Source organism: Sphaeramia orbicularis, chromosome 5 (assembly GCF_902148855.1).
Source record: "Sphaeramia orbicularis chromosome 5, fSphaOr1.1, whole genome shotgun sequence".
Classification (NCBI taxonomy): domain Eukaryota; kingdom Metazoa; phylum Chordata; class Actinopteri; order Kurtiformes; family Apogonidae; genus Sphaeramia; species Sphaeramia orbicularis.
In genome coordinates this window covers 20,567,742-20,583,471 of record NC_043961.1, presented here as the reverse complement: position 1 = coordinate 20,583,471, position 15,730 = coordinate 20,567,742, and the positions used below count along the sequence as shown (strand labels likewise).

General features: G+C 41.0%; 1 protein-coding gene across 9 annotated transcripts in view; it reads right to left on the bottom strand.

The window, feature by feature from the left end:
• The window catches only part of celf4 (CUGBP, Elav-like family member 4), a 98,802-nt gene extending 83,389 nt beyond the window's left edge, over positions 1–15,413 (bottom strand). For all 9 annotated transcript variants that reach the window (XM_030134338.1, XM_030134341.1, XM_030134339.1 and 6 more), the window contains exon 1: positions 14,674–15,413. In XM_030134338.1, coding sequence (XP_029990198.1) covers positions 14,674–14,950 — 277 coding nt within the window. In that variant the 5' untranslated portion in view covers positions 14,951–15,413. The remainder of the gene's footprint in view (positions 1–14,673) is intronic.
• Between the last annotated feature and the right edge of the window lie 317 nt (positions 15,414–15,730).

Genomic DNA, 15,730 nt, shown 5'->3' with positions numbered 1-15,730 from the left:
ACCACCAAGGTCTCAGGGAACACTCCTGCTTTCTCCCGGTGTCGTCTTAAAATCTTTAATTGGCAGCCGTAAACCACGATTAAATAAAAAAGCACTTTGAAGACCACAATATGAGCTCAGACAATGGTACTGTACTCTGTGTGACCATGGAAAAGGAAAAAAAAAAAAAAAAAACATCAATTACTGTTCGGAGACCACATCAAGCATTTTTTTTTTCATTCTGTAAAACAGGCCTTAAAAATTCAGAAGCTGTTTCAGGGACTAATGAATGCCGGTCTTGAGTATGATATTATTTCAGCAGAGTGAGGCAGAACTAAGGGGCAGTATTATGAAAGAGGAGGTGAATTCATTTATAATGGAGTGTAATAGCAGTCCCAGCTCTCCTATATGCAACTATATGCAGATCCCTTTCCCTTTCTTCAGGGAAACAAGAAGAATATGTGATATAGAAGCTCACACTAAGCTCGTCACTGAGGGAAATGGAGAGCAAGAAAAGACAGAGCAAAGGTTAATAACCAGGTGACAGATGAAACTTAATGAGACAACATTACATCTGCTGCATTTATTTAAAAAAAAATAATTTAAATGGCAAGACATGGTCATTTAAGAGCCCCAACTGTATCTAAATTAATGTCTGAAAGGAGCATATGAATAAAAAAAAGTTATTATACTGGACCTAGATCTGGGTGAATACTGACTTCTTATTGGGGATGTCATATAAATTTTAATAAGTGAGCATCTCCTGCTGAGTTAACGCACTCTGACGGTTTGAAAATCAGCAGCACGCTGAAATAATAACTTAACTACCTGGCTTAAACATTACTAACTTGCAAATAAATTGACCAAATTTACAACAATAATAAGGTTTTTAAATGAACGATTTTACAGTACATATAAAACTATGACTACCTGCATCTGTATCCGTAAAGAGAACCTGAAGAATAAAAAGGAGAGACGCTGGAAAACATTAAATCTATTTGCAAAAATAAAAGATCCATCCGGGTAACATCTGTGTTAATCCAGAGGTAACAGATGTATTAACAACAAATATATTGAACTTTTTCAGCACTTTTCAGACCAGTAGACATGATAAAATAATTCCCACAGCCATACATCTTTTTTTTTCAATAAATATGTGTGAGAAAGAATGAAAGCCTTAAAATGTCTTGTGTGTGTGCGTGTATATGTGAGAGTCCCTGAAGATAACAAGTCCCATCTCTTGCTCTGCTTTCCAGAGTGGCCGTCTCTAAGCTGTGCTAATCGATTGGCGAAGGAGGAAAAAGGGCCAGCTTTAATGTGTTGCATGTGAAGGATTTACTGGAGAGCAGAGCCACTGAATCAATGGAGTAGAAAATGCATCATTAGGACAGTGTCGTCCCCCCACACCACCCACCAACTCCCCCCCGACTCAGTCCCTTGAGGGTCAGGACAGAAAACACACGCAAACTTGTGCGCATTCATACGCACATACATATAAACTGATCTTACATGTGACGCTTGAGGTATCACGTCGCAACCCTTCGCAAACACACGCTTACATGAACATATACATGTAACATAAATGCTTAAAGTGCTCATGACACACGCACTAAACGTCTGGAGCTGTCCCCACTTTCAATGACGAATAGTCTCACCCTCTTCCTACCTTAGCCATTTTGTCAGGAAATGTTTGGGACACCCAAATTTAGCTTTCGACGAGATGAATAATTAAAAGTGGAATGACGAACCACAAGTCTGATGTACCACTTTAGAAACTCGGGAAAATTACTGAACTCACTACTTCAACTGAGAGGTTTTTCAATTTTCATGACAAACTAGACAGGCAGACAGGTAGGTAGACAGACAGACAGACAGACAGACAGACAGACAGACAGACAGACAGACAGACAGACAGACAGACAGATAGATAGATAGATAGATAGATAGATAGATAGATAGATAGATAGATAGATAGATAGATAGATAGATAGATAGATAGATAGATAGATAGACAGACAGACAGGATCAAACCGTGTCAATGGTCGGGCAATGTTGTTGTAAAGACCATTAATCAAACATGAATCATGTATTACCAAGAAGACAAAGTGCTTTAATTCTGTCATGGGAGTGTCCCATGTCTCGTCCCCCTGGTAAAACACTTACAGGATAAACACTCCCATTAATATTCCTCTGTGTGCCTCTCCCCTCCACTCCACTTGCCTCTCTTCTCCTTTCCTCTCCCTGTCCTATTATCCTGCCTCGGCGGACATCCTGTCCTGTCCTGTCCGCCTTGCCAACCTGCAAGATGGAGATGAGAGGACGATCCAAACGCAGAAGGGGGAACATGAATCATTACACTTCCTGTTGTTGCACGACGTCCGGGGAAGGAAGAGAGAGGACGCCCCCGGGGCTCCGATTGATTCCGGAGACTTAATTGGGTTTATTAGCCAAGATGTTGGGCCCCGCGAGGAGGCTCCCAGAGGCCGCTGAGTACCCCCCACCCCCCATTCCCACTCTTCTGAAGGAGAAAGCCTGCGTAATTGTTTTCCCTCCATCTTCTGTGTCATTGTCAGATGGGTCCTGCGGGATTATTAGCAACCCCAGGTCCCTCAATAATTCATCCAGAGCTATTTATACACAGATGGAGAGTCCTCTAAAGTCTCCCCCAGTGAGCTTATCTGACGCTTAGACAGACAGACAGAGAGAGAGAGAGCGATGGAGAGTAACAGTGCTACAAAGAGAAAGCAAGGAAGAGATAGACAGAGAGAAAATGGGAGAGACACACAAAGAGACTAAGAAGGATGGAGAGAGGCAATCACAAAAAGAAATGCAAAGACGAGCAAAGCAAGTCTGACAGAGTATAAAATAGTGAGAGCGAAAGACAGCAATGTTTTAGGTAGACACAATGACAGTGTTTCTGGCGTGCATTGAGTTTCAAGGTGAAACTCTCTCGTCTGCTTTGCCAAAGTGAACAAAAGCACCGTCCCGGGAATAGCATACCCTCACACAACACACATTAATGGCTTTTAATCTTCCCCCCTTTTTCCTCCATTTAACACAATTAAGATGTTTGCTAAGCTAACATGGACCACTAGTCGCTATAGGAAGGACAGATGAAAGACATTCGGGGATTTCCATATGCAAAGTAAACACAGTTATCCGTCCTTACTAACATGTCAATGCGTAAGACCAACAAAACAGCAGCCAACCCTTTCTTAAATCACCTAATAATTCACTAACATAACATTAACACATTAGCATATTAACATTACCGCATTAAGTAGCTTCTAATCCCAAACAGACAGGGCTTGAGCTACAGAAGGCTGCACGACTACATGCTTTTAATAGCTTTGCAAATAAGCCTACCTGTGTTTTTCTGCCTGCATGTTGAGGGGACATTTTGTGGTCGTCAGACTAATGAAGCCTTTGGCGCACAAAGTTGATTTTCAAAGTCCCTTTGTTGGTGCTCCAGCCACAGATAATTATATATATTCATCCCCTTTGGCTGTCACTTTTATCCAGCTCATTTAGAAAGCTTGGCTTCCTCTTGGACAAATTGGGACATTGAAAGGCAGATTGGAGTGATAGTTTTTACATTTTGCATCGATGGCACATTAATCAGGGCAACTATAGCTATGGGAAAAGACTTGCTTAAACACCCTGTGAAAAGCTAGCCATTTATCTGCAGCTAATAGTATCACAAAAGTTATGTGATTATCTAAAATGTATTCGCTCTCCCTGTAAAAATGGAAATGTCTTCTTCTCTAAATCCATAACTGACCAAAACACAGGCACTTCAGAGCCTCGCTGCAGATTAATTTACAGAATGTGTGATAAATCACATTAATGTTTAATGTTTTTTATTCACAGAGTTTAATGAGGGATTGTTTAACAGCTCATTGTGTATAACAGGTCAAACTACTTAAGTGCACCAGGGGATGTCTCCTGGACACAAAACGAAACATTTTAATATGACCAAGGGTTTTAAATAAAACTTTGCGGGGATGATTAGACTCAGCAAATTGTTTTTTTGTCATCTTTCTCCTGAAAAAAAAAAAAGATGATTAACCTTTATGATCTTGATAAGAACATTCTGAACATTTTATTATTGCAAAGCTTTGCATTTTCATGCTTAAATGAAAACCACTCGTAATGAAAATATTTTGGAACATGAAAATTCAAAGTAATTTTCTGTTTTTGTTTGAAAAGTGGTCATCCAGCTCGGGGTAGAGCCTTTGCCAAATTAATTGCTGCTGCCTGTATCCTCACGGTATTGATGAACAATCTTTGGAGGAACATGTTTTCTCTCTCTTTTGCCATTAAACACACACACTCTGCTGTTGCTCCAGGGAAAGCAAAGCTTATCAACTAGCCAATGCTCACATCCTCACGCACACGCCTGCACGCACACACACTTCTCTGTCTCTATCTATAAACCCCATGAAATCATTCCACACCAAGTGAAGCGGGGTATGTATAGGTTTGGCCAGGATTCCCATCTCCTGTTCTGTGATTAAAGGACCAAACTAATAGGCTCTGTCTCATTGGGAACCTGTGTGGGGCTGGGAGAGACCTCAGAAGCCATTAAATTGCAAATCTGTAATAATTTGCTGAAGGCTTTCTGTCCAGATCATTCCCTGGGCTGATTTGTGCATTGAGGTAGCGCTCTGAATGGCCAAGCACAAACCCAGCTGAGCCCACCAGCAAGCCAGCCAAGTTAGTCTACTACAGGGCAAACTCCTGCCATACACAGGGCCGTATTTACTTTACAAGAAAACACCAGTGCAAACTTGGGCTATGCCTTTCATTCATTTCCCATTGGCAATCTGTGCAAAAATTAATGGCTGATTTATAACGGCAGGAGATGATTCAATTAGCACCTATTGTAGGTCGGTGTGAATGAAGGAAACATTAAAAGGTGCGATTCAGTCACTTTAAGAAATTTGGAATACCGAAATAAATACTCCTTCATAAAATCAACATCCCAAAACAGTTCATTAGTTTGAAATAACCTGACATAAACCTCTAGTTTAGAAAACTGGCAGCTCACTCAACATTCAAGTCAAATTTAATGAATGCAGTTAAAACTCTCAGCCTCCTCTTTGGTATGGTAAACAGTCTCACACTATGTCATCTCTTTTATTTCTATAGAGCAGAATTATATAGAATTAAGTAAGGTTAAGTGTTCTCCTAACTACTCATGGTTGTTTTTGAGGTCAAGAATCGAGAGTGTAAAAACAATTTTGGGAACCTGCACAAAATTTAGCAGAACTTGCAATAAGAGGAGCTTCAAATGTATTTGTATAGAGATAATAAAACCTGACTGAAGTATGTTGCGTGCCGAGAAAATCTAACCCCCCCCCCAAAAAAACACATATGCAATAACAATCTTCATGTGGACAAAGTAGTGTCAGCTCTGTTACATCATCCAGAAAATACAGCCTTCTAATATTATTATTTGTATTATTATTATTATTATTATTATTATTATTAGTCATAGTAGTAGTAGTAATTATTTTTCCAATATAAAGCACTATCAAAGCTTCAGTGTCACCCGAACACACCTTTGACCACATCTTATTTATCAGCAGTACAAAAATACAACAACTTCTTTGTTGTTTAGACCACTGCTACAGAAATGATTAACTTAACTATTATCAAGTAAACATGTGGAAAGAAAAATATATAAATTACAGTTCCAAATGCAGATGTTGGTGATTACAAAGGGAATGCATTTCAATATATTAATAAAATGTTAACTGACAATGTAATAGCTGACCAAGAGCAGTGGGCATGTCAAGAGCACCTTTCTTAACTGGAAAAATAATTTTAAGGCTTTTGAGCTTTATTACCCAGTGTAAAAAAATTGTTAGAAAAGTAATAAAAAGGTTACGTTACCTCGATGAATAAATAGGTTCATTACTTATTACAGTTTCTACAGGTAACTAGTCATGCATCTACTCCATTTCCATAGTCGCCCTCCCAGCAGTGAAAATACCACAGTATATATTTAACCTGCCAGCTCTGGAACATTTTCAACACATGCACCCACATTTGTTTCTGCAAACTCTAAAAACACGAAAACTTTTAAATATTACACTAGTGCACTACAGCTCTGTCACGCTAACATACTGAACATGACAAAACTGTAGGAGCTTACCTAGGGAGGACAAAAAAAAAAAAAATAAACACTCGCCAAACTGTCAAATGTACAGTAAGACCTGTCCTGTTAACACATTGTCAGAAAGCCTGCTAATATGGAGGGCAATGCTTATTTACCCCCGGGGCGGCTGGGAGCTGCAGGGGTCTAATTCTGCTCCCTTTCCCTGGAAGGTCATTCTCCCTTCTCGAGCTATGATGGCCACAGAGTAGTGCTTAAATCTGGCAAAACGCAGCCTATAAATTACAGCAGAGGACAGAAGGGTCAGAGCCTGGCATGGATCTGGGCCAGAAGCTATCAATCTACCGGGGCCAGTGAGGGCGACATCTGTCTCTGGGACTCCCTCACTCTTTCTACTTCTCTGTCTGTCATTTTCCTTTCCTTCTTTACAGTCCTTCCTCTTCCTTTCATTCCTTTTGCTTACTGTGTGCTTGTCATTGTACGATCTTTCCGTGCCTCCATTTTTAGTCTGTGCCTCTCTTTACAATCTCTGCTGTCTTACTTTTATATCGCTCTGGCTCTTGATATTCTCTCTTTCTGTCTTTGTGTGCAACCCTCCACCACCACCACCACCCCCCACCCGAACTCTCCTCCATGGATCTCCCTCGCCTCTTTTCACGCATTCTCTTACATCATCCCTGTTTCAACATCTCTCTAATTCTCCCTCCCTCTCTCTCCCTCCATCTCTCTTCTCTCTCTCTCTCTGTCTTGAGCTCCTTGTCGTTTTACGCACTCTTGCACCATCTCCCTCTGCAGCGATGTGTTTTGGTCTATCTGTTCTCCAACCAGCAGGATAGGATAAAGCGTCGATGTACTTTCCCTCAATGTGATATCAATATGATTTTAATGGTAATATCTGATACCAAAATGCGCTGACTTTTTAGGGAATGATAATGGAACAATGTGGACCCAGTGGGTATGAAGATAGAAATAATACCAAAAAAAAATCTGTAGAAATTCTGAGATAATGAAAATAAATTCAATCCAGAGCTATGCTAACTTAACCTGAGTTGTGGAAGCACTAATTTAGGTGTAGGATGCTGATGCTGGGAGTCAAAACTTGTGTAACTTTAAACAAACATGTCAGTTCACTTGACAGTTCAACAGAACATCCTACATTACATTTGCGACCCTCAAAAACTTCTGCATGACTTATTAATCCCCCTCCATTTTCTGAATCAAACCTAGCCTTGAATAATTGAGAGGGATCTTTGAAAAACCCTAACCTCCATTCCCACCTTCCTTTTACAAGTCAACGTGGTGCATTTTTAATTGACGACATGAAAAAGGCATGAAGGGAGATAGAAAGAAAGTGAATTGAATCAGGGACACTCAAACCTGGCAGTCATCTCATACTATCGGAGGTTGAATGCTTGCATATAGAAAAGGCTAAATATGTGCTTGGCCTGACAAGTCGCACATGCTCAACCGTCTTTGACATGTTTTCTGTCTGGGACAAATAGTACAAGGCTCATGTAATCCCAGCTTTAGAGTATCCCAGCAGGCAGACCCAGATACGCCACATTGAGTTATGTTTAGCAAATTGGTTGAGAATAAACAGCAATTCAACTTTCTATGAACTGTAAATCTCTAAAGCCAAATGATTTGTTTAGTTTATAAAAACCAACTGTGTATGGGCAAAAAAGGTAATTAAAGAACATCTGGGACATAGTGAAGACGGAGTTTGTTTGAATGGTAATAATAATGATCTGCTCTTACTGTGATATTAAACATGACATTGAGAAAAACCTCAGGAATTATAGAAACGGAGTAAAATGCAACTGTAATACATGAGATGCAGAAATAAATAATATGAATATAAACTAAATAAATGACATTATTGCAGAATACTCATAATAAGAATTAATGCTTGCTGGATGTTAATTAATGCACTGGCACAGTTAGCTGTGACAAGCTCAATTTCCACATTGCTGCTGTGTCATGCTACTATTTCCTTGTGGAAAACCTCTGCAGTAGAAAGCTGCAGCTGAGCTCATTTTCATGTGCACATCGAAGGTTTCCACCAAGTTTTGCCTCAAATGTAAATTTTACTATGAAACATTAAAAGTTACTATGATGTTTTACTTTAGCCAGGGATGGAATTTTAGGATCGTGTTCCCTTGCTGTACTCTGGTGTGATGCATAAACACACACCCACACAAGGTACATGAACATAAAGGGATAACCGTCACAAATATACAGAGAAAATCCATACATATCAGAACAAACACACATATACACTGGTCACACAGAGATTTTGGGGATGGATATTATAATATTCCCTGATATAATTCCTCCTGACTGTGCAAAGCAAGATAAAAGGAGCCAGGGGCTGTAATCCAAAAAGAAAAAGGAATACTGAAAAAAATAAAATAAATAACAATAATTCCATTCTTATACACATAGTAGATTTATAACCCTTTAACTGATGACCAAAATAAACAGTGTTACAGTGTATTAGTGTTTTACACTGAGAAGCTATATAGAGCAGGATACCTGTATAATTCTGTGGCACTGGTTAGAGATCCAGAAAAAAAAGAAGTGCAGGGAATTAAATAACAAAGAGATATGAATCACTCGCAACATGATCTATGTGTGTATTGCTGGTAAGACAGGCTCAAGATTTTCAAATTTTTATGAAATATTACAAGTTTTCACAACCTCTTGAAAAAAAAAAGAAAAAAAAACCCCCAGCTCTCATTCCCACAAGAAGAACTGTGTTAATACAGTCTTAAATTAATGCAATCGTCAGTAGTACAAATGTAAACCTCAAGAACAGTGTGTATTGGTTTCCTACATTTCAAAAGTATTGCATTAACTATTTCCAGAACTGGCCGGTATTTGAAGTGGGGGGCATGGAAATGGTATTAAGGGTAGCTAAAAGATTGAAGAGGCCCAAAGCGTCAACTTGTTAAAAATTTAACACAAAGCAAAATAATACATTGCTGATGCAAGAGCCTTGAAAACAGAAAATATTTACCTCTCTAAGGAACATTTGTCAAAAAAGGATTTTTTTTTCATTGTCTGAAAGAATAGTTCACGGGGGCAATGAACAAGGCAATGAGAAAGCAAGACTAAGAACAAAGGAGGGAAGTGGGAGCAAGTTGTTTAGCCTCACTTTATGGAAAACAAAAGGCCAAATGTTGAAACATTTATAACACACTTTTTAAACCCAACTCTAGGGTTGATATATTGTATAATATTATAAAACCTTTGCCATACTCATATAAATTATCTATCTATCTATCTATCTATCTATCTATCTATCTATCTATCTATCTATCTATCTATCTATCTATCTATCTATCTATCTATCTATCTATCTATCTATCTATCTATCTATCTATCTATCTATCTATCTATCTATCTATCTATCTATAGTAAAATTGTTGAGATCAGCAGCCTGTCTGACCTGTAATGACAACCACAAATCTTGAATGTTGTACTTCTCCACAGGTCAGCACTGCCGTCCACTGTGAGCCATGACTTTGCCACGTGGAACCATTAACTACACACTAACACACTGATATATGCTGACTAGGCATTTTTATGATATTGGAGGTCCATGTGCTCCTGAACTATTAACACAAAAACTTTCCTGTGAAGCAAATCAAGTCACTTAATGAAAATGTAATAGTGCCATTGTAATGTAAATTGACATTTCAAATCTGCCATACACATTACACTGTCAAATTTTTTTGCACTTTATTTTAATATCCACCAGCGCTTTCATCCTCTTGTGAATTGTACACGCACTAGAGTATGTCAGCTAGTTTCAATCAGTCTGAGATGAGATGAACTGATACACACCGCCATTCACTTACATTATCTCTCTCTCTCCTATGTAAAGGTCAGTGGTTTTAATGAGAGGCCTGTTGAGGTCAGAGGAGCCAAAGGGCTCCACCTCCCTGACAGGCCTCATGACTCCAGCTCTGCTGTTAGCATGCTAATCCTTGCAGGAGCTCCATAAGCACTCCCGTCTTTGGCTTTGTGCGGTCATCTCTCACTGTGACTAACTGGCTCCCTGCTCGGCCATCAGCCGGCCCCCATCTGACAGTCCCCTCCAATAATAATGGACAACGGAGGCAGTGCTGCCTTGACAACGGTACTCCTGACAAATTAGGCTCACTGCATTCCCAGCCTTGGCTCCGCCTCTTGTTTCCCTCTTGTTGCTTGGCAGTTATAAGTTCTTCCAGGACAGTATTGGTGGGTGTTGCATGGTTCTGGTGTGGTCGGGTGTATTTTGGTTAAAAGCAGCCTCCTCTGCGACACGTGTTGCCATTCTTTCTGACAAAACACTCAAAATCGATTGGGATGCGTCTTCATAGAAACAGGGCACAATGTGGGGCCTGAGCGCGCATTCTGAGCAAAGCTGAGTGGAGGATTCTGGGCCAGGGAGGAGAGGAGGAGCACATAAACACACACACATGCACTAACACACACACGTACATGCACACACACACATCCCAAACCAAATGTGAGAGGAGGAGAGAGAAAGATCCCACAGAGAGGATGATGCAACGGGAGTGAAATTTTTCGGCCGGAACGCATGCTGCATTAACGCAGACCTGCAGGACGAAAAAAACACACCAGCACCTCTTCCTCTCTTTGTTCAAAGCCAAATTTGGTTTTATCCTTGTTTCATTTTGCAGGTACTACTTCTCTAATGGCAACCCATGACACCTAATAGTCAGCAATAAAACACAGCGTGAGCCTTTCATGTTTCTGGCATTGCGACTTTTAGGCCTTAACAAATGCGATAAGCTCAGTGCTCTCCTCTGAACCTGTTTCTCTGATACATTCACTTAAATGGGCTGAAATATCAAAACCATAGGCATTCAGTGGGAACCATAACTCCCTTTATGACTGGCACAGATTATAGCCCCCATCTGTATCATAAGCCATCTGCAGTATGGGTAAACTTAAACAAGATTACTGGTGGTCATTATACCGTATCTCCACTTGTATAATTCCAAATATATAAAACCCTTATACGATCACATAACACTTTGCTTTTCTGAAGTATTCATATTAAATAGTTTAACAGTCAATGTTGTGCTTTATTATTAAAAACTCCTTCTTTTTAAACAGTAAGTTAATGAAACACCTTTTGAAATCAGGTTGTCTGAACTCTAAAACTGTTTTTTTTTGCCGGGTCAAAATCGAGTTTTTGGCCCACATATAAATGAAGTTTCAACACCTGCTTTGACTTTGAGCAATGCTCCGGCTTTGCAGCTACTCTAACTGTCTGAGGCCATAGAGAGGGCTGTTGCTAATGTATTTAGTTTGGCCAAGGACAAATATATTACTTGTATTAAATCAGTGCCAAATTAAACAACAGTTGTAAAACAAACTTGGTGACAGATGCCTTTATATTTGCTTGGAAAAGAGTAGACAACAAAGGTTTAGCTATGGACACAGCAGATACTGCCAGAAGATGTGACAGCAGTAAACAACAGATAACACCTTCCACTTATTAAAAGTCTACCCCATATCATCATCACAGCTCAATTGCTTCAATGATTATTACATGAAATCTGAGTGATGAATAGTGTTAGCAATCAGATCTACACTTTCTCCTCCTGAATAGATCCCCACCTCCCATGCTGCATTGCCAGAGAGAAAGGAAAAAGAAAGGGCTGGCTCTTTGTGCTAGCCATGCCTCTCAGTCCGTTGTGCTTGGTAGCAGCAGCAGCAGCAGCAGCCGGTGACCATTATAAATGGCCTCTATTAGCATGGCTCGGTCGCAGAGGGGAGAGAAATAAAATCATTGGGAGGATGTAGGCCTGCACTGGTGTCCCTGCGACCGCTCCCAGCCTCTGCAGACCCCCGTCCCATGTTCTCTCCTCCCTGCTCCCTCCACCCCTCCATTCCAAGGGGACAGAATCCTAAAGACTAGATTACTAGTGATACATGGAGTCATTATGGAGAGGGTTATGGCAATAGTATCACAGGCACAGCTGACAATGGCTGTAATAGGGGTCTCTTTCTTCAGAGGCAGCATTACCATAGCAAAAGCTGTTCCTTTTGGCTTGTTGATATACAGCAGTATAGGACAAGGGCTAGTTATTACTTCCATTAGCAAGAATAATAGAAAAATATCTGTGTTATCTGGTGGAAAACATGCGTCTTTCTTTGTAAAAGTGGCCTGTCTCTCTGTGTAAAGTTAAGTGAATGTAATAGTATCCCCATATGAGACATTACATTGTTAGCAATGACAGTTACCAGTATGTACTGTACACTGAAAAAATAGTTAGATGAAAACTGTGAAAGAAATAAAACTCTTTCATGTACAATCTCAGGTTTTCTGGCTTTGTGCTACCACAGTGTAACAAAGCACTTTCATTAAAAAAAAAAAGCAACATGTCGGTGTGTGAGTAAAAAAGTGGGGAGCAAAGAATCAAGAGGTGGTCAAGTAGAATGAAGACAGCAGAAGAGTGAGGTGAAAAAAAGGAGAGTTTTCTAGTGGGCAGTTCTGTCGACTTTACTACACTGGAGCATTTCACACCTTAAAGGGTCATCGTGCCCTTGGTTTGACTCTCTCTACTCGGTGGCACGATTCAGAAAAACTTAAACGGCATGAAGGACCTAAAGTGAAGGGGAGAAGGGAGAGTAATAAAAAAAAAGTCTGCAAGACTTTTCTTTTACTTCACAGACACAAAACAAACAGATAACAAAAAAAATAGATACAGCAAGAAATATTTCGCCTCACAATATTTGTATATTTTCCTTTAAATATATTTACTCTTGTCTTAAACTATTCCTGTGATACCTTATTAAAACTGGTTCAACTTAACCAGTATGACAACACTGTACACAGTCACTGTCTTTGCCTTTGTTGCCTTGTTATTTTGTGTGCTGTCTTTTACTGCTAATTTGAGAATCTCTTCTATGGAAACCTCAAGAAGGTGTTAGGAGTTTGTGAAGGGAATTCGGCCTTCAAACAGCTTGCAGTGAGCCAGTGAGCTAGTAAGCCAGGGAGTAGCTAGTGCCTCCAGCTAGTTAAAATATGAGCGCAGCAGGGGCTCACTAATGAAAGCAGGGGCCCAGCCCAGGAAGCAGGGCCGTATATCGCAGTGAGGAGACAGTTCTTAGAATCAGCTGGCGAGCCGTGCCTATAGTTCTGGGGCCACTGGTGATTAACCGTCCAACAGGGAGTCGCTACTACAGCTGGGCTATTAATAAAAGATAACCCACACCCCCCACTCTTCCCTTCTGCACCTCTGGTTTCCCCCATGCCTGCAGACAGTCTCCACCCTCTGGAATTATTTGTATATCATAATCATTTCCTGACACACTGTGCATGTCAAACACTATTTACACGGGGCAGAGGTGGCTTTAAAGGGAGGGGGGGGCTTACTAAAAGTGATATCTCATTCTTAGTGTACTTTGCTCCTCTGGGGGATGTCCTGCAGGTAGAGCCGATCAATTAGTGACCCCTCATTAGATGATGATTTTCAGAAAATGACCATTCCCTTGAGAGTAGAAAATAAAATCCAGCATCATCATTCTTTTTTGCACCAAAACCACAAAGCTTGTCGATAATATTATACCCAGAGGCAAAATTGTGATCACTTAATTCCCTGGTATTATCACTGGAACAACAGGGTCAGGTCTATGTCAGTCACTTACACGTGGAGAAAATGTAAGAATAAAAAAAGTTATTTTAAAAAATGAAGGAAATATATGAAGCGTGCTATACTTTACACATTTAGTTCCAGCTTTTTCCATCGATAACACTGTGATGTTTGCATTTGTAATTTTGTTGTGCGTTTCATTTTAATATGAACTGATCATCTTGAACGGCTTCAAGGCTACACAAAAATACAGCATATTATACAAAGGCCTACTACTTCTGTGTGGAACACGTGCGTACACACGTGCACGCGCGACCGCCCCCTTCAACAACCTCCCATCAAACACACACACGTACACACACATACACAGGCTGTACACACTCACCGACAGAGTTACGGGCAACAGAGTGCACGGTGCTGCGGGCAATCAAACACAGCCTCCCCGCTATTGCAACGTGAAAACGTGAGGTTAATGGCCTGGATTTAGCACCGTGGTGAATGAAAGCACGTTTACAACCGCTGGACTGGGTGCGTGAATACTCCCGTGCACACACTGACTGCCCAAATAGGAACATCGCTCCTCCTAATATCACCCTACATAAATTCACGCCGTCGTGACTCCCGATTCGTGACGCTCTCATGCTTGGATATGTTTGCTTAATAAGGAAAGGATATGAAGCAGTGAATTAGAGGGAGCCAACAACAAGTCTAACAAAAGCAAATATCCATTTTTGATGTCATCCAATCCGGACAACAACATGCACACTGTCGTTCTGGCTGCACTGAAAAAAAAAAAAAAAAAAAAAAAAATCGCACAATATTTGCTCGCAATCGTGCAAGTGGCCATAAAAATCCCGAACGATTCCGAATCCCCATTCTCACACAAATGATTTCACACTGACAAAAACAAGTACTCGCAGCCGTAGTTGTCTCAGGGAATGTTTGGGCATAACCCACCTTTGTGCATGCCCGTGAAGCGGTCCTTCAGCACAGTGAGCTCGTAGATCTTGCCGAACTCCTCGAAGAGGGGCCGGAGGTCTTTCTCGTCCAGGTTGCGGGGGATCTGACCGATGAAGAGTTTGATGGCATCGTGGTCCTTCATGGGGATGGTAGCCGGGCAGCCCGACGGACTGTGGCTGTGGCTTAATCCGTTCACGAGCCCGTTCGTGCTGGCGGAGACCACACCGACACCGTGCACCGTGGCGTCCACCTGCCCGTTGGTTAAAGTTGCCATCTTCGGACCGGCCAGTGAGTTGGGATGGGTACAACAAGCAGCAGATGGTGATGGTTGAAGAAGCGTTTTATGTGAAAAGCTGGTGGAAGTCTTGGTCAAAATTTGGTTCCGAGACCAAGCCGTGCCAGAGCTGATTCCGCTCTCGTCCTATCAAAGCCAATATTTACATTGATGTGAAAACACATGTAGCGTTTGGCGAAGACGCATATCAAAAGCGCGCAATGCCGTTGGTCCCGGTGGAGGCTTTGATTCCTTATATTTATGTCCTACCCAATAACTCGTTCATTGATTTCATAAAAGAGAGACAGAGAGAAAGAGAGAGGAAAAGAAGGGGAGGGAGAGAGAGAGAGAGAGAGAGAAGAGAGAGAGAGAGAGAGAGAGAGAGAGAGAGAGAGAGAGAGAGAGACCAAGAGCGTTCACTGTCTATTTACACCCACGTTCCCTCGTCCCAGCTTCTTGGCACCCTTTTATTTTTTTGCATTGAGGAGTCGGTATGGGTGTCTTCTCGGTTTAAACGGACAGGACCGGTTCAATCTCTGCCAGAAGAGTGGGGAGGTTTGAATAAAAAAGGGGGGGCCTCTATACACTCAACATATGTCAAACCGAGCCTGTTTTGTCCCCTCCTTTCTTATGCGAAGACCGAGTGGTACATTCCACCGAGGGGAGAGGGTCTATAAATAGAGAAATATAGAGAAGACGGTCCTTTGTGCTCCTACTCAGAGCAAATAACTACACCTTTACGAATCTTGAAAGTAATAGGCTTTGACTGACATGTACACT